This window comes from Heteronotia binoei, chromosome 5, assembly GCF_032191835.1.
Source record: "Heteronotia binoei isolate CCM8104 ecotype False Entrance Well chromosome 5, APGP_CSIRO_Hbin_v1, whole genome shotgun sequence".
Taxonomy (NCBI): Eukaryota; Metazoa; Chordata; class Lepidosauria; order Squamata; family Gekkonidae; genus Heteronotia; species Heteronotia binoei.
This window is the reverse complement of record NC_083227.1, coordinates 167567752-167586782: the sequence shown is the minus strand read 5'-3', so window position 1 is coordinate 167586782 and position 19031 is coordinate 167567752. Positions and strand designations below refer to the sequence as shown.

At 43.2% G+C, this 19031-nt stretch overlaps 1 protein-coding gene across 4 annotated transcripts in view; it reads left to right on the top strand.

Annotated features, from left to right (window-relative positions):
- Positions 1 to 19031, top strand: part of CACNA1A (calcium voltage-gated channel subunit alpha1 A) — a 599049-nt gene that overhangs the window by 425223 nt on the left and 154795 nt on the right. For all 4 annotated transcript variants that reach the window (XM_060240686.1, XM_060240689.1, XM_060240688.1 and 1 more), the window contains exons 27-28: positions 12796 to 12892; positions 16479 to 16639. In XM_060240686.1, coding sequence (XP_060096669.1) covers positions 12796 to 12892; positions 16479 to 16639 — 258 coding nt within the window. The remainder of the gene's footprint in view (positions 1 to 12795; positions 12893 to 16478; positions 16640 to 19031) is intronic.

Below are 19031 nucleotides of genomic sequence, written 5' to 3'. Positions count from 1 at the left end.
AATATAAATATTAAAAATCTGAGCCCACAATCTTGAAGGGAAGCAATATACACCCATATATGCACTTCCATGACATACATACACAAAGGAACTACACAAAGATTCATAACAGCATAATGAAGAACAAAAAATGAAAACAAAGAGGTACCAATGCTGTTGTATTCCCTTTTTATGTGAAAAGGAAAATAGGATATCTGTAAACTCCCTTTGGCAAAATAGGGTACTGTAGATTAAATTGGAGGCTCCTGGATTCCGTACCTAGATTTGATGATTAGTGAGTTAACATTAATGTGAGCTGTACATCAAGAACTTTGCAAATTTATGCACATTCTGGGAAAGTGTAGTCTAGAACGATAAAAACAACAGGAAACCAAGAAGCTAACATTTATCTTGTTCCCTCTCCCAGGTCTGTTGTAATAGGTGTCCCATCTCTGTATCACAATTGGTCCATTTCATAGGACACGTGTGAACTGGCCCTAGTTTCTGATTTTCTTTGCTTTTATTTTGAAGGAAGAAAGGAGGATTAGCAAACAGGAACTCTGCGGAAAGGAAAAACCATACAGCGATATCTTCTGTTTGCTGTGTAGATGTGGGAAGACAGTGAAGGTTCCCTATGCCTTAGTCAGGATTGGGACCTTTAATTGCTCCCAGAATAGTTGGTCCTAGAACAGACGGGCACACAATAGTTCTACTTGTCATAGAAATTATAGCCAGTTGAAGAGCTGTGTTCCATATTTAGCCAACACTGAGATCCTTCCATATTTTTTTTTTGAGTGGTCCATACTTTATAAAATTTACCTCAGGTTTTCAATCTATAATCTCTAAGAGCAGTAGGAAATGGCACAACAACTCAGAGGATGGATGGTGCAGTCAGCCTTTCCAGTGGAATATTTACCCCACTTCCCTCCACTATTTGCATGTTCTGCACCCATTACCTAGCTGTTCCACACATCAGCAGCTTCCTTCTGTAGTTCTGAGTCTTCTGCGTGGAATGGGAAAATTCCATGGTCTCCACAGAAGTATGTACATCCTGCTATTCCATATAAGTAGGGAACTCAGGACTGCTCCTTTCAGTTTGAATAGGTAGCATTGCCTCCTAATTTCATTGCCTGGTCCCCCCCCCCCCCCCTATACCAAACTCCTGGTAGAGGAGCCCAAATACAGAGTGGGAGCAGGGGAATTCTTTTTTGGCCAGCAGTTGTGAAATGCTAAGCTTTGGCGTCGGGCTTGTTTGGGTTGATACATGGTGAAGCATGTTGGAGGGTCATAACATTGCCTTTGGTTTGATGAAGAGCTGAAGGTCTGAGACAGGAAGCTCAGGCCCTTGTATTACCCTGACTGGTTTTATTTATTATTTCTTTAAATCTCAGTGGCATTTTCAAGCAAAGCGAGTCTTCTACACATAAAATGCTTTTGGAGCTGAGAGAAGAATTAATACTCTAACCCTAGCACAGTGACTTTCTAGTCTGATGTTATCATATGTGCTGGACAGGGGCCTTGATGTTACAACACATCACATTAAAAGGCAGTAGCATGACTAGGGCAAAACTCTGCCCCATGACTTCTGACAGTTTTTGTAGGGGATAATTAAAAAGATAAGGGTAGTCCTCTGCGCAAGCACCAGTCATTTCCGACCCTGGGGTGACATCACATCACAACATTTTCATTGCAGACTTTTTACGGGGTGGTTTGTCATTGCCTCCCCCAGTCATCTACACTTTCCCCCCAGCAAGCTGGGTCCTCAGTTTAATGACCTTGAAAGGATGGAAGGCTGAGTCAACCTTGAACCGACTGCCTGAACCCAGCTTCCGCCGGGATCAAACTCAGGTCGGGGGCAGAAAGTTTGACTGCAGTACTGCAGCTTGACCACTCTGTGCCACGGGGCTCTCTAGGGGATAATTAGATGGTCTTAAATCTAGCTATAGCACAGTCTTCCAGATGTTGTTCTTTTCTTTTGAGTGTCTCAATCAGCACAGTGGCGCTTGACCCCTGATACATGCTGAGTTGAATGTGTACTGTGAATACATCCACCAAGATATTTGCATATTCTGTGGTGGTCCAGCATGGAAGTGGGCACACAGCTCAGCTTTAGGGATCTGAAGAGGACCCAATTTCGATTTCTAGGATGATCAGCATTGTATGGCTCTAGAAGGGGGGTGAAATGAAAATAGTTCTAATTTTCTTTTATAATCTTCTGCAGGAGTCCCAACCTGGCAAGTGCTTTTAGAAAGTGGGTGAGGTCAGGTGGTGTTCCTGCCCAGTAGGACTTCCGTCTGGCCACTGAAGAACTGATTGGCTGTGCAAATTAAAATAATGCATTTCAGTAGCAATTTTATTTTTTCTCTCTCCTCTTTCCAAGTGTATTTGTTAAAATTACTCTTCTTGTCCCCTGCACTTGGGCTTCGTTTGTGTGGGGCCCCACCTCCCATAGTGTCATTTTGTGGTTCATTCCACCTCTCATGAACGCCATTTTGTGGTTGCACCCACCACCTTGTGTCAGATTTCCAATGGGTCCTCCAGGCTCAAAAGGGGTGGTGACTCCTCCTGATCTACTGAGAGCAACAACTAAGGAAAAGTGACAAAATGGGATTAATTTGAAACATTAACTGACCTTTAAAGAGCTGCTGCAAGCAACATTGCAGGGACTTATTAGATATGTTTCCCAATAGCTAATCACTTTGGATGAATCTACCACCCTCTGCTGCACCATTCCTTTTCTTACCTTCACGTGTCCTTTATCATTAGTGATCTAGTTTAGTCCTATCTTGTCTGTCATCATCAGTTTCATCTAAGTTCATCAGTGCCTTGAAATTGTTTTGTTGAGCCAATCACACGGGCTTTAATTAATCTTACAAGGATCTATATTGTTTTGATATGTTGCTGTTTCCTGACTGTTATATACTATGCTGTAGTCATGTCGTGTTACTTCATACTGTTGTATCAGAAATAGCCACACCAGTGTCTACAGACACATTTTGTGGCCACTGTCATGAATCAGAGCTGGTAATAACACTCCAGAGAAAAGAGGCTTGCTGTCTCTCTCATTGCCTTTCTACATTAACTAGTCAGTCAGTTATAGTGAGAAAAACTTGGCCTCATAGAAACGCCATTGACTCTGAGGTTAGCCTGCAGAGCTATATCCTTTGTATGAAAAATTAGCTTCACTATATGGAGGAGGAGTGTATTTGCATCAGCTTTGGGGTAGGGACTGCAATACATTCCAGACAGTCTCAATACTTTACTGCCTAGCTTCCTTTCTACAACATGTGGTATGGCATGCATCCTAATCATGTACATTTTTAACTGGAACCCAGCCCTACTGAATTCAGTGGGACACTGCCTCGTAAGTACATGAAGGAGTGCAGATAGGTTTTCAGTGGTGGGACCCAAGGCTAGGAACAAGCAACTCTTAACTAAGGAATGGAAATGCAGAGGAAAAGTTAAGGCATGTTTCTGCTAATGAATAGTTTGCAGGACTAGTACTTCAGGTTTACTGTTTGCGTGTGTGTGTGTATATGTATGTACATGTTGTCAAGTCACAACTGACTAGTGATGACTGCAGCAAGGGGTTTCCAAGGCAAGTGAGAAGCAGAGGTTGTTTGCCGAGGTTGTTTTCTTGTTTAGAGTCTTCCTTGATGGTCTCCCATCCACGTACCAGCCCCGCTTAGTTTCTGAGATCTGCAGAGATCAGGCTATGCCGTGTCACTTTCCCTCTTCCTGTTTATTTACTTAAGCACAATATCTAGTGGTCTAAACCCTGAGCTCTGGATCTAGTCCCATTTCACAACTTGTGAAAGTGACTGACATTAAATTTGTAGCAAACAGTACTCAGCATCTTGCAATAGCAACCCTTTAAGTCGGCTGGTGCTAATAGCGATAGAACCACAGATTTAAACTGTTGCCTTAATTCAGTGGAAATTTCTCTGACCCTAAAAATAGAAGCAAGAAAATCCTAATATAGGAGGTATGTAAAAAAAAGTGAATCAAGAAACAGACAGTGAATGAAGAACAAGTGACATATAAATCTAGGGTAAAGGGTAAGATTGTGTAAAGAGCAATTGCTGCCTGAATAAGGTATTGATGGAATCTGAGGAAAGGAAGAACAGGTTTTTGAAAGATGCCAAGCTGTAGCTCTTTGCCCTCAGTTTAGTTTTTAAAAAATGCTAGGGTGAGCAAAGATGTACAGAGTTGTCCTTATTTGCTGTAAGAAATGCAAACACATTGTCCACTATTGTTGGACTATGCCCTAGTTTCAGTATTTGTGGCAGGCATGGAGGGTTTAACCTTAATGAAGCCATAACCTCAAGAATGCAGCTGAAGAGGAAATGACTGCCCTGCCTGGAGCAGCCATTGCAGTATTTTGGTGAGACATTCAGCTGCTGGACTGAAGGAGCCTGGGGCGAGGGGCGAGGGCTCGTCAAGGTTTGTGTTGTGTGTTCTCTTTCTTATTGTTACTCACTTTCCTTGTCTCTTCCCTTTCACTGCCACTTCACAACAGGAGCAGCTCACGGTAAAGTCTTTCTGTCTGTCTCTTTCTCACTCACTTTCTGGTCCACATTCTATTTATCTGTGTAATCTTGGTTATGCACTGCTTTACATGGCTAATACAATAGGAACAGAAGACATCCTGGAGCTCTTGATCTCTCCAAACATCAGGCATTTCATCAGTTCTGTTATATCTCACATTGATTTTGGCTTAGTGTCTGCAACTATCCGTTCTGTTGTATCTAACATTGATTTGGGCTTAGTGTTTGTAACAACCTTGGTTTCACTTTCTGGGGGACCCAGTTTTATTTGTAGTATTCCTGCATTAGGGGCAGAAGACCCCCCATCCAGTGGACAGAACATTTGACTTCAACTTGGGAGAAAGCTGTGCCATAGACTCATTATATTCTTACATTCCTAGAGGCTAAAGACAGGGGTGGTTTGTAAATACCTCTTTGAGACTTAGTGCCATCAGAAGGAAAGCCCTCTGGAGAACATAGAGTGTCGCTTCAATAGACAGAGCATCCCCACAATTTGTAAATATGTTATTCTTTTTTTCTACATACGAATAAACCTTTTATTTCTGTGGTCTCTAGACTTGCTCTTTTTGATGAGTGCTAAACATCTGTACTACACAAAGACAATATAATGGTATGCCATAGCCAGAGAGACCACAAACTGCCAGAATGTGTTGCTAATGAGCGTAGAATTTACCTCTCTGTGCATATAATATTGTCCAACAGAGCTTCTAAGAAATGTTATCCAGTTGTTACAGTGTGAAGTCACAAGCCGGAACTTGTTTCCTTTGTGTCTGACCTTCAGAAAGGTTATAATCGGGGGGCTTTCGTTCCATCCAGAAGCTCCATTGGTTCTCCCTTGAGATGGAAAATGTTCTCAATCAGATGTTTTAAACCATCTCTCTAGCAATGACTTCTTCTCAGCAGATTTTTCCAGTCCCCTTCATAGTGTAAAGTTGCTGTTTGCATGTGTGGAAATAGAATTGTTAAAAGTATCAGTGCGCCAGTTAGGAATTACTACCTGTAACAGTAATAACTGTCTGTTGATATTGTTAAGGATCTAAGGCATTTTCTGAAACTCTAAGTTATTACTTAGATATCTAAAGTGAAACAGTATGTGAAAGTTTTTGTTGTAACTGACTTGCACATTTTGTTTATCGTAGGCATATACCTTAACATTATTGAGTAGGGGTTCTTTTAAACCTCTTTATAAGGTTTGGGCATTGTTTTTATCATGGTCTTGAAAAAGCAGAAAGATGTAAAGGTCCAGTAAGAGGCACCTGAACAGATCCAAAGAGGTTTAGCCAAATAAGCCTACACCAACTCATCCAAGGTAACACAACTGCACCAACACCATACAACATTTCTACAGATATTTTTTGTTATAGATGCTTCTCACAACCAGAGAAGGACTTGAAATGAACATGGGCCACTTGGCAAGTTAACATCCGATTCCAAACAAGTATATCAGCCTCCCAAGTAGAAATCAGCTGCAGGGGCTGGAAATTGTTCTCCAAGTTCTCATTGTTTGGCATAAAGATTGCAGCTGAGCGTTGGAAGAATGTAAACCCTGTCTGACAACTAGTAGGCTTCTTAGAATAAATTTCCTATATTCTCACTAATGGTAAGATTGATCTGATTTTTTTTTACCAAAGAAAGTCATTATAATTGCACAGGCATCAGAGTTGAATATTACATAAAGTTCTGAGAAAATATGCACTTACTTGAAGGTTTGTCTGCAACACATATACTATCAATGAGTGCTTTCTCAAGATGTCTTTTAGTGGATTTTGCTATTCTTACACAGTAAAATCCAGTGTGAATGCACCCAATGTGTCCATCATACTGCTCTCAATTTACATCTTTGGATGCAGATGGTAACATTTGAGTAGGTATCTAATGTCACATCACTGCACATATTTGAAGTGGTTTTATGTGCATAATTTGAAGATGGGGAGAACAGTTTATATCTTTTCCCAGTTTTTATATATATATATATATATATATATATATATATATATATATATATATATATATATATATATATATATATATATATATATATATATATTTCCTTCTTTTCTTTCATATTTCCCTTTTGTTCATAGAAATAAATATGCATAAGATAGAAACAAATAGTGTTAAGGGAGTTGGAATTGCTTATACTGTCACAATATATGTGATGCTCTTGTCTTAGCGTGTGTGGAGGTCAGTGTTGGAATTTCTTCCAACAGTTTGCTACTGGATAGAAGGTTTTCAAACATCATGCTTCTCACAGATAATGAGCTGAGGCAAGAGTTTTGAAAAGCATGTGGTACAGCTGTTCCAGGACTGGATCATTTCAGAATGCTCTTGGAATCCTCCCTCATGTCAATAATTCTCTGTGAGGGCTTTTCCAGATAGTGCTTTTTACTGATTCTGGCCCCATTCTGTTTTGGTTTATCCCCATTTCCACATGCATTTTTGCCTTTGGTTTTCATTCGTTTGCTCATTTTCTCGCAGTTTTTTTTCTGGTTCTTTTGAGACCACTTTTACCTCAGTCTTTTTCTGGAACCTGATTTTGAGTGGCCTTTTTCCTCTTGCATAATGTTTCTGTTAGTTTTCTTTGTCCCACCTACCTCAAGCCCAGTGCTCTATGTTTGGACTGTCGTGGTCAAACCACTCCTACTTATCCCCCCCGCTCCCTAAAGACAAGTGATTTTTCTTTTTAAAACCACTAAAATATCAATATGTTGCTGGAGAGATGCCTTTCCCCTTATATCTGGCCCTATTCTTACAACATGCCAAGTAATATATCAATATTTTAGTGCCTTTTTAAAAGTAGGGGTGCTGTGATGCCAGCAATGACAACAGCGCCCACCTTTGAAGATGCTCGCTATTGAAGGCCTGCATGGAAGAAAATAAACTGACTGCAACTGAGAAAATGCAGAGGGGAGGGCAGATGTGTGGAAGAACTGTGCCAAAAGCAATTCCAGTGCTTGTGGATCGACAACCAAGAAAATCAGAGCCAGACAAGCATGCGGAAAAGCTCTGAATAAAAAGCTAACATGTCATAGAGAAGGCTAGGCTAGAATACTCTTCCTTTAAGTGGTAGCTTTCCATACACAATAACCTTTTGACATGGAGAGCATTCAAATATTTGAGGTCTCCCTCCTGCATTCAGTAGTGGTACAGTCTCCCAAAGACTATTGTATACTTTTTCTTAAATGTTTTAATTGGCTCTCCGTTTCAGAAGTACAAATGAATCAAGTTCATATTGGTAACATTCTATAACCAGAAAACCCTGGCACTATTTTTTGCCAGTGCCTTTGAGAATGCATTGACTTTTTCTGTCTCAGAAATAGATGGTTCTGCAGATGTTCTTTGATGTCATATGTGGATGTTTCTTTTTGTCATTTATTCTGCAGCAATTCTGTAGTAAGCTTCCTGTATTTATCCCATTCTGGTAGGTCTGCAGAATGTATTTGTACGAAGCTGCTACGCTCCTATTGCTCTTCACAGTGCCATGAGTTCCTGTAGCAGAAATGGATTAGTGCTGTTATATGCTATAGCTCCTTCCTTTACTCCTTTTCCAACACATGGAATAAACCAGTGCAAACAAATATTTATTTTTCATTTTTATTTATTTGTTTTATTCTAAATGTTTTTATGTTACCTTTTTACCCAATCAAGGCCCCCAAGGCAGCACACATAAAAACATTCAAACATTTGAACAATTAAAAATAACATTTAAAATTATAAAATAATTCAATAAAAACATATGAACAAGCAACATCCAAACCAGGGAGGAAGGCCAATAACTGTTACTGTTACTATGCCAAACAAAACAAAGCAAAGGGCGTTTTCCCACAGAGCTTACCGCGGAGCGACGTCCCTCTTCACCGCGCAGCGTCTGTGCGGATTTCCCACCAACTACTCCGCATAACCAGAAAGAGCCGCGGCTTTTGCGTCGCTAACGTAAACTGGTTTTTAGCGGTTTACATCTGCGACGCAAAAGGTCCGGCACTTCCTGGTTCTGCGGAGCAGTTGGTGGGAAATCCACGCAGACGCTGCACGGTGAAGAGGGACGTTGCTCCGCAGTAAGCTCTGTGGGAAAATGCCCAAAGTCTTCATCTGCTGGTGGAAGACACTGATAGAGGGAGCTAGATGGGAGCCAGTGCTGGGTAGTGCTTAAGAGTGATGAATTCTAATCTGAAGAACCAGGTTTGATTCCCCACTCCTCCATCCACACAAAGCCTGCTGGGTGACCTTGGGCCAGTCACACAATTCTCTCGAAACTCTCTCAGACCCACCTGCCTCACAAGGTGCCTGTTCTGGAGAGAGGAAAGGAAAGTGATTGTAAGTCACTTTGAGACTCCTTAAGGTAGAGAAAAGTGGGTATAAAAACCTACTCTTCTTCTTCCTCATGAATCTCCCTGGGGAGGGAGTTTCAAAGTTTTGGTGCCATAACTGAGAAAGCCCTTTCTCAAGTTGACACTTATTTAGCTTCTGATGGCAGAGGCAACCAAATCAGGGCCTCCAAAGATGACCAGGCCAAGTTCATACGGGAGAAGGTGGTCATTAAAGTTTGTTGGTCCCAAGGCATACATGGCTTTAAAGCTCAATAGCAGCACCTTGAATTAAGCCCAGGAGCAAATTGGAAGCCAGTGTAGGTGGAACAAGACCAGAGTGATGTGGTCCCTATGACCCATTCCAGTCAACACTCTGTCAACAGCATTCTGTACCAACTAGCTTCTGAACAGTGTACAAGGGCAGTCCCACAGGGAGTGTATTGCATTAATCTAATCCAGATGTTACTTGGGCATATACCATAATGGCAAGATCTTTTATGTGATTGTGTGTATAAATGCGTAGTCTGAAGAAGGGGACAGAAATTTAAGTATTATGTTTTGAGAAATTTAAGTATTATGTTTTGAGACTTGAATAGGGTGTCATATAGACCAGTGTTTCCAAATGGCAGGGTCACGACCCGGCACCGGGGCACCTGGGCCTCGATCCCGGGTCACGAGGCCTCCTGTCGACGTCCCCCCCGCACCTCCCCCCCAGCAGCATCGCACCGGCCCCTGCACCTCCTCCTCTCTCCCTTCTCCAGCCCACGTCAATTTCAGGCTGCATAAAGCCCTCCATCCGTATCCCCCACCGACCACCTTGTCAGCGGGGAAAACGGCGCACTCCGAGCACTGATTCGCCGCTCAGGCAGACCAGCGGCAGATGGAAGGGGCAGTGTCCAAAAAGGGCGCCATGACTGTTCCCACCCCCACACTTCCTTCCAATCCAGGAAGTGTGGGGGCAGGAACAGTCGCGGCGCCCTTTTCGGACGCCATCCCTTCCATCTGCCGCCGGACTGCCTGAACGGTGAATCAGCGCTGGGAGCGCACCGTTTTCCCCGCTGATGAGGTGGTCAGCGGAAGAGGGGAACAGAGGGCTTTACGCAGCCCAAAATTGACCTGGGGTGGGGAAGGGAGGGAGGAGGAGACGCAGGGGCCAGTGCGATGCCGCGTGGGGGGCAAACTTGGCCTGACTTCCCCCTGGCCAGAGTCAGCTGTTTAAAAGGTAAGTTGCTCCCATCCCATTTTTTTTCTTTTTCTTTCTTCCTTTTCTCCCTCCTTTCTTTCACTCCTTCCCTCCCTTTTCCTTCCTTCCTATTTCCTTTCTCTTTTTTTTCTTTTTCTCTCTGCCTGTTTGTTTCCAACTCTCTTTCCTCCTTCCTTCCCTCTCCTTTTTCCCTATTTGTTTTCTTTCCCACTCCCCTTCCTCTCTCTCCTTCTCTCTGTCAGTATTTCCCCCTGTCTCCTTCCTTCCTTCCTTCCTTCCTTGCTGTGCTAATCTGAGTAGAGTGGGGTGGGAGGGTGGGGGAAGAAGCTTGAAATGCTCTGCTATTTCATGTGTCCCCAGTGCTACCATTTCATTTCTCTTTCTTTCTCTCTCTCTCACTTTGTCAGTCAGTCAGTCTTTTCCCTTCTTTCTTCCTTCTCTCTCTTTCTCTCTCTTTCTGTCAGTCAGTCTTTTCCCCTGTCTTCCTTCTCTCTCTCTCTCTCTCTATTTCTGTCAGTCTTTCTCCCTGCTTCCTTCCTTTCTTCCTTCCTTCCTTCCTTCCTTCCTTCCTTCCTTCCTTCCTTCCTTCCTTCCTTCCTTCCTTCCTTCCTTCCTTCCTTCCTTCCTTGCCATTGCTAATCTGAGTAGAGCGGGGAGGGGGGGAAGAAGCTTGAAATGCCCTGCTATTTTATGTTTCCCCAGCGCTGTCTGTCTTTCTTTCTTTCTTTCTTTCTTTCTTTCTTTCTTTCTTTCTTTCTTTCTTTCTTTCTTTCTTTCTTTCTTCTTTCTGTCTTTCTTTCTTTGTCTTTCTTTCTGTCTTTTTTTCTTTCTGTCTTTCTTTCTTTCTGTCTTTCTGTCTTTCTTTCTTGGGGGGTGGGGAGAGAAGCTTGAAATTCCATGCCATTTCATGTTTTCCCAGGCTGAGAGCATTTTATATTTTTAGTTTTCTGCTGTGTGATTCTTGTGCTTTTTCTTGATGTTTTATTTTTAAAATTGCATTGCAAAATCCCACTATTCTCTTACCTTTCCTAAACAGAATATTGCAAGTTTTAGGCTTGTTTGTACATCATTTCCTGTCTCCTGGCTTCACCCCCAAAGTCTCCTGGCTCCACCCCCAAATTTTAGTGGGCCATGAAGGAGAAGTGTAAAAATAACCAGGCCACAAGGGAGGAAAGTTTGGGAAACTCTGATATAGACAATGGTGCTGAGTTGTTTTCTGTTGCCCCAGAAGGTTGGGCCAAAACCAATGGGTTGAAATTAAATCAGAAGAGTTTTTGACTAAATATTAGGAAAAACTTCCTGGCAGAATGGTTCCTCAGTGGAACAGGCTTCCTTGGGGGCTCTCCTTCTTTGGAGGTTTTTAAACAGAGGATAGATGGCCATCTGATATTAATGCTGATTCTGTGAACTTAGGCAGATAATAAGAAGGAAAGCAGTATGGGTTCGATCAGTGCTTAGTTCTTGTGGTCTTTTCTTACATGCCCAGGGAATGCTGTTCACCACTTTGGGGTCAGGCAGCAATTTTTCTCCAGGCCAGTTTGGCCAGGGATCCTTTAGTGTGTTTGTTTTTTTGCCATCTGGGCATGGAGCAGGGGTCACTGGGGATGTGTGCATGGGGGGTGGTATTTGTGAATTTCCTGCATTGTTCAGGAGGTTGGATTAGATGACCATGGAGGTCCCTTCTAACTCTCTGATTCTGTGTACCTCCCAAGTCTCTGCATAACATTGGCCAAATCAGTTCTTTCTTACACTGTTGCTCAACTATGAAATTCAGGTTCTGTTTAAACCATTTGGGTGAGATGCTGATGAAGTGCTTGGCGTTCTTTATCTTTTCTTTCCCTTTATGTATTCTGAGATATCTACAGTTCATAGTTTGGTAAATGCCGTTGCTGAATGAAAGCTGCTTGTGAAAAATGTATGTGGAAAAATGATGAGTCTGGAATGATGAGCCTACAACCCAGCCTGGAATGTAGCAAGGACTAGAGGCAGAAAGTAATAGGAGCTGATTTCAATACTTTATACAGATACTTGGACGCTGTGTGCCAGTTGGCATGAATAAGTGCCCTAAAGAGCATCACTTTGCTCTTCACACCCTGATACAATTTAAAGTGACAGCCCTTCTGCGTCTCTGGAGGACTCAGAAAAATGGACAATGAATGAATTAGAGAGGCTGTATCTAGCAGCACTCAACATGTATTCCCCTTAGAAGGCATCACAATTAGACCAGCCTTTTTTTCTAAAAAAGAAGAATATGTGCTACAAGACTGACTGTGGTATTTCTCTGGCCTCTTAAGAAAGCCCTCACAGGATGCTTTTGATACCGTTAGATTAAAGCATTTCTTAAGCAGATGCAAGTTGACTGGATGAAAGGAGAGATAATGAAAGGGAATTCTAATAGATACTACAGTGGATGGGAGTAGGAGACTATAAATTGGAAATTAAAAAACACAAACTGAAAGAGTGAAAAGAATGGATTGCTAACTGGAACGATACGTAGGACAAACAAAGTCGAACTGCCTCTGGGATGACATCTTAGTTCAGAAAAAAAAAATTAGGCTTAGCGTTAATAAAAAAGGAGCAAATTTTAAGGAATGTGGATGACAAAAAGGGTAATATAGGAGTTCTTAGTGGCATTCTGGAATATGGTGCCAATAGCAGAGTATGGGTTCCTTTGGCAGCCAAATCCTGAGCCAGTGCAAAGATGCGGGCCTCACTGTTTTTTCCTGCTCTTCTGCCCCCACCCAACATATCTCTACAGAGGCAGCAAAGGGAAGGATATCAACACCATTAAATCCTTGCGTGTTCTTCGTGTCCTCAGACCTCTCAAAACTATCAAGCGATTGCCAAAGCTCAAGGTAAGTTTTTTCATTTCATTTTCATTTGATTCGATTTATATCCCGCCTTCCCCACCGAGGCGGCTCAGGGAGGCTTAATGGAGAAATTAAAAAGAGGATTTGGGTTGGTTTGAGTGGATAAATAAATCAGTAGCAGTATGAAAAAGGAAGCAACATGGGTATGATTACAGTGAATAGATGATACAGACCCTTTTTACAAAGGGGTATGAAATTAGTACTCACATAGGAATATTCTCTGGTGTGCATTATTGTTTAATTGCAGATAAATTTGCATATTCTCCAACTAACCTTATTTGCCAGAGACTGCCTATGTTTTCTGGTACTTGTCCTTGGTAAATCACCATGACTATTTTGCCTTTTTGGGAGATGTTGGGCTGCTTATTGGTGTGAACACATTTTCAGATGTTGCCCCCCTTCCTTGTATCTCTAGAAGTGAAATCCTTGAGTGGAGTGCAGCAAACGCACTTTAACTCTACTGGGCATGTATTTAAATAATTGCACATGCAAATAAAATTCCAGAGCATTGTTTCCTTTCCATCCCTCAGTCTCACAACTGTCTATCTAGATGGTAACATTCTGTATTTTAAACAAAATTTAGGATAAGGTTGCTAACAGACAAATAAATTTGAGGTTTGTAGAATCTTTCGGGATCAAGTGCCGTGTTCTACTGGAGAAAGTTTTCCTTCCAGACGTTTCGTTCTCAGCTGCAGAGAACATCCTCAGTGGCGTTGCAGCCAGAGCAGGCGCTCTGACCTTCTTGGCTACAACGCCACTGAGGATGTTCTCCGCAGCTGAGAACGAAACATCTGGAAGGAAAACTTTCTCCAGTAGAACATGGCACTTGATCCCGAAAGATTCTACAAACCCTAATGATGTTACCAGCCGTGAAAACCTGAAATCTTAAATAAATTTGACTTTGGGAGATCCCTGAAGAAATCTGATTGGGATTTTAAGAGTAAAAGGCAGTCGCCGTGGGAGGGGTATAATTTGAATCAGGGCTGCAGTGAGAGGTGAGAGGAATTTTAACTCAGCATTATTTTTTGGACCTGAGCTCCCCTTTCTTCCCATGAGTGACTATTTGTCCTGGGTTCAGAAGTAATGCAGGGTCTGTATCAGTGTTGCATTTAAGCTGAGTTAGCATGAGCTAGCTCACAGATTTTTAGCCTCCAGCTCACACATTTTTGTCTTAGCTCAGGAACGATGGCCCCAGAGCACAGTAACAGTAGCTCACAACTTTAATGCCAGTGGCTCACAAAGTAGAATTTTTGCTCACAAGATTCTGCAGCTTAAAGGGAGCATTGGTGCATAAAAGCTTTCCACTTCCCTGGACAAACTGCAACCTGAGGCGGGGGCAGGACAGGAAGTGACTGAGTTGGGGAAATTGTTCCCCATAACTACAATCTAAATGACAGATGCACAAAAGGCTACTATTTGCCATTTCAATATCCATATAAGATCCATTTGCATATTCCCCAACATCACACCTAGTTTGATCCTAATATACCTTCAGAAGGAGAGGCTATGACAAAGTGAATCAGAAGAAAAGTGCCTTCCATTGTGCGAGACTGGGATATGTTTGTGTCTATGCACATGTTGTAGCCCATGACTGTTCTGAGAAAAAGTGTTACAAACGCAGGTGAACCTATTGTCGTCTGTGAAATTTTGGAGGGTATGAAACATCACCTTTTCCTAATAGGAATAATTCTGCCTTCCTCTTCATTGCACTTAATGCCTGGATGAGCTGTACCTGTTACTTTTTCCCCGGTCATGTGGCTGTTAATGACACTCAAGGTCTGCCAGATAAAAAGGTGGTAACCAGGTGAAAGCAAGTTATTCTGTTCTGAGGACGCTCACTGACAATTGATTTCCATTTATCTAATAGCAAACTGTGAGCTGATCTGTGGATATCTAAATCCACAAATCAAGGCCACATGGACACAAAACAGATTTTCTTGCAAACTTGAGTGGAACCTCAGGTTTGCATGTAAATCTGAACACTTAAAAAATACATGGGGGGGGGGGTTTAAATCAGACAATGCATCTACCTTCTCTTCTTGTGTTGGGTGGCAGCAGGAAGCCTCAACAAAGGCTGAGAACTGCATGGGGTGGGGAGGAAGCCTCAGCCGGCCCATTGGTGGAGGCTGTGTTCTGTGCAGAGCTCATTGGTAATGGGGGGAAAGCCTCGGCAGGACACACCAGTGGTGACTGGGGGGAAGAAGTCCCTGCCGCCACCCCCCAAGCTGGCAAGGAGAGAGTCAGGTGGGGGTGCAGGAGTCGATGCTGCCACCCCAAGCCAACAACCAGGGAGTACCCTAGGATTGCCAAGTCCAATTCAAGAAATATCTGGGGACTTTGGGGTGGAGCCAGGAGACTTTGGGGGTGGAGCCAGGAGACATTGGGGTGGAGCCAGGAGACTTTGGGGTGGAGCCAGGAGACTTTGGGAGCGGAGTCAGGAGCAAGGGTGTGACAAGCATCATTGAACTCCAAGGGAGTTCTGGCCATCATATTTAAAGGGACAGCACACCTTTTTAAATGCCTTCCTTCCATAGGAAATAATGAAGGATAGGGACACCATCTTTCGGGGCTCATAGAATTGGACCCCCTGGTCCAATCATTTTGAAACTTGGGGGGTATTTTGGGAAAAGGCACTAGATGCTATGCTGAAAATTTGGTGCCTCAAAACACAGCCCCCCCCAGAGCCCCCCAATACCTCCAGATCAATTCCCCATTATACCCTATGAGAATCCATCTCAACATGGGAAGCAATGAAATCCCCAGCAGACATTCCACCCCACCCCACCCCACCCCACCCCCATTTCTGGCGATTCTGAAGTGAGGGATTGGCATCTCTACTCACGAGTTGCTGCCAACTTCTTCAAAGTAACACAGACACACCATCACAAGAGGAAGCCTTTCAATTGGAGACTGAAGCTTCCGGAGGAGGAAAGTCACATGGTGGCTTTGGGGTGGGGCTTCCCCCCACCGGCCAGCTGACTGGGGGTGGGAAGGAGCCTGGGAAAGTGGAAGAACTCCCGCTGGAACCTGGGGATTGGCAAGCCTAGAGTAGCCCCCCCTGCCCTCTGAGCTGGCAAAAAGGGAGTCAGGCAGGGAGGCACTGAAGCCCTCACTGTCTCCCCACTGAGTTGGCAACAAAGGAGTAAAGTGTGGAGTTGCAGCACTCCTTGGTAACCCTCTCCCCACAGAGCCAGCAACCAGAGAGTTGTGTGGGGAGGTGTGGAAGTCCTCAGTGCTCCCCTGACAAGCTGGCAATGAGAGAGTCAGGCTCCAGTGGCAGGGGCAGGGAGGGGAGAGGGGAGAAGCCACAGCAACTCTGGCAATGGAAGATGGGAGCCGGATGGTAGGAGTGGCCAGGAGCTGTGCCAGCCCAGCAGCAGCAATGACAGAGGGGAGGAATTCCTCCCCCGCGCAGGTATTGCAGGTCCCCCATTTGTAAAACATAATCATTATTTTGAACAGCAGGAGAGATTGGAAGGTAACTGGGGCAAAGTTGATAGTTTGAAAGAAGAAAATTCCTCTGTGGTTAGCCACCAACCCTTATCAAAGCCCTCTGTTGTTTTTTCCCCAGGCTGTCTTTGATTGTGTGGTAAACTCACTCAAAAACGTCCTCAACATCCTCATTGTGTACATGCTCTTCATGTTCATCTTTGCGGTGGTGGCTGTCCAGCTCTTCAAGGGCAAGTTCTTCTTCTGCACTGATGAGTCCAAGGAGTTTGAAAAGGACTGCAAGTATGTAGATTCCATCAATCTGCTGAGGTTCTGCATCTGGGAGTGGGACCACCATCCTTGGTATGAGAGGATGAGGACCCCAGATCTAACCTGTGCACACTATCACGGTCCTGTGTGGTTTGTGTATTCGTCTGTCTTCCCACACATTTTGTTCCCACTTCAGATTGGACTGCACAGTGCACACAAGAAGGAGTTTTAGCCCTCCCACCTGTTACTGTGAACATAGACTGCCTGGGGAAGAGCTATCTGGCCTGCTGGAGACCTCATTTCCATGTGCTCTCCCACAGCAGGCAAATAGTTATTTCCCCAGACCATTTGCATTCAGGGTAACAGAGCTGGAAGGAAGGCTGAAGCTCTTCTGCACATGTATTGTGGTCTGTTCTGGAACAGGAACAGAGCGGTGAAGGTGGAAAGTGAAGATGACACACAGATTACATATGGTTATGAATGAGTGCACAGCTTGGGGCTTGGGTCCATATTATTTAAATCTTTCTCATGGAAATCAACTGTAATTCAGCCTGGCACAGGACATTTGTACTGATCGGTTCTGTCTTCCTACCATTCCCCATACCCAGCTCTCCAGTTTTAATTGTTGCATACTATTAAAAAGTAAAAGTAGTCCCCTGTGCAAGCACCAGTCATTTCTGACTCTGGGGAGACGTCGCATCATGACATTTTTATGATAGACTTTTTACGGGGTGGTTTGCCATTGCCTTTCCCAGTCATCTACACTATTATTATTAATAAAATCTACAATATTATTGCATACTATTAGCATCACTATATGTTCTCCCTTTCATTCTCTTCAGAATAGTTTATCCTGCGATTAATTTAAGCTGGTTTTCTGATTTGATTATATCTTACTAATGCTATTTTTAAAACACATTGCTCCAGTGTTCATGGGATTAAATGGTCATCCAAACACTACAAAACCTTTAGAATCTGTACCTGCAATCTGAAAAGTGTTCTATGGCAAAAGAAATTATCAGTAGCAAATGTTCGTTGTTTTAAATGTTTGTTAGTCTGAAGCAGTAAAGGTCTTTGTTCATGAATGGATGCTGCTGAACTGTACATTTTTATAAGGGAAGAGCTTAAATCCCCATGGATAAAGTAGAGAAAGCAGAATTAAACTACTAAAATGGAGGTCAATGGACTTGATGAACACAAAACAAAGAGAGAGCAAGGAATAATGACACCAATTGTGGCTACAAGAACACAGAGAAGTAATAGGAAGAGTAATATTGTCTGGAAAGGATCAGTGGCTGCAGAAAACTTTTAAGGTAACGAGAATATATGCCCAGCATGGTACAGTAGCCCAAAATTCTTTGGGCGAACAAAAAGTCAGAGAATGATCCAACATAGATGAAAGAGTAAACACCTGCAGAGAGAGCAGCCTAAGCTACAACAAAGTACCACATCATCAGCAAGTGTCTTCTAAATTCCAGTCTGGTAACAAAAGCTCTTACTTTGATGATTCTCACAAAGGGACTGATTCCAAAAAAGGAAAGGAAGCAATAGGGTAACACTGAGGGTATCTTTAGAGAATCACTTCAAGCTCTGAGAGGTTCAAAATATTTTGTACTGCTTTGTACAATAAGGTACCCCCGTTCTACCTCTTTATGCTTGTGAAATTACTCCTGTCAGATTTTTTATATAGGAAATACTTAATTGAACTACTCCAAAATTTCAGTTCCCTGGATTGAGTGAAAGGAATAACTTTGGGAAAGCCACTGTTGAAAAAGAATGTTTTGTAAATGTTAATAAAGTGTCTTGTAGTAGAAGAGGCTATTTGAATTCAATTTAATGTAGTTTATTTCCACTTTCTAAATTATGTGCACTGTTTGAAGCAACCTTTTTACTGATGAAACGACTAGCAGGGTGATACCAGAAAGGCATTAAAAGCCGCCCGGGGGACAGGAGGCAGGCGGACCAAAAAAGCACGTCCACACGCTCACATCTGCCTCCTGTCCCCATCCCGCCCCAGTCCCGCCCCCAGCTTGCCAGAAGCTGGCTCAAAAAGGCACCACTTTCAAAGTGGTCCCTTTTCATCTGGAAGCTGGGAGGCGCCTGGAGAGCGCCTGGGGAGCCGCAGACGGGATGTGAGAGTGTTCCAGACGCTCCCTGGGTGCCCACAGTCTTCCCCTTTTCTGTGTGCTGTCCACAGAAGCTCCAGGGCATTCCATTTCCAGCCAGCTCTCTTTGGGATGGCTTAAGCCGACCCAAACCGGCCTTCTGGTATCACCCGCAGGGTCCTAATTTTTTCTGTTTTGCTAGCATTCAGTTTCTGATGGAATCCAAGATCTCATGAAGCAACTAAAAATAACAGAATCAGAAAGTGATTTTTCTAAAATTGCTTGTAGAAAAAATTCTCCTACATTTTAAGTTTATCTTT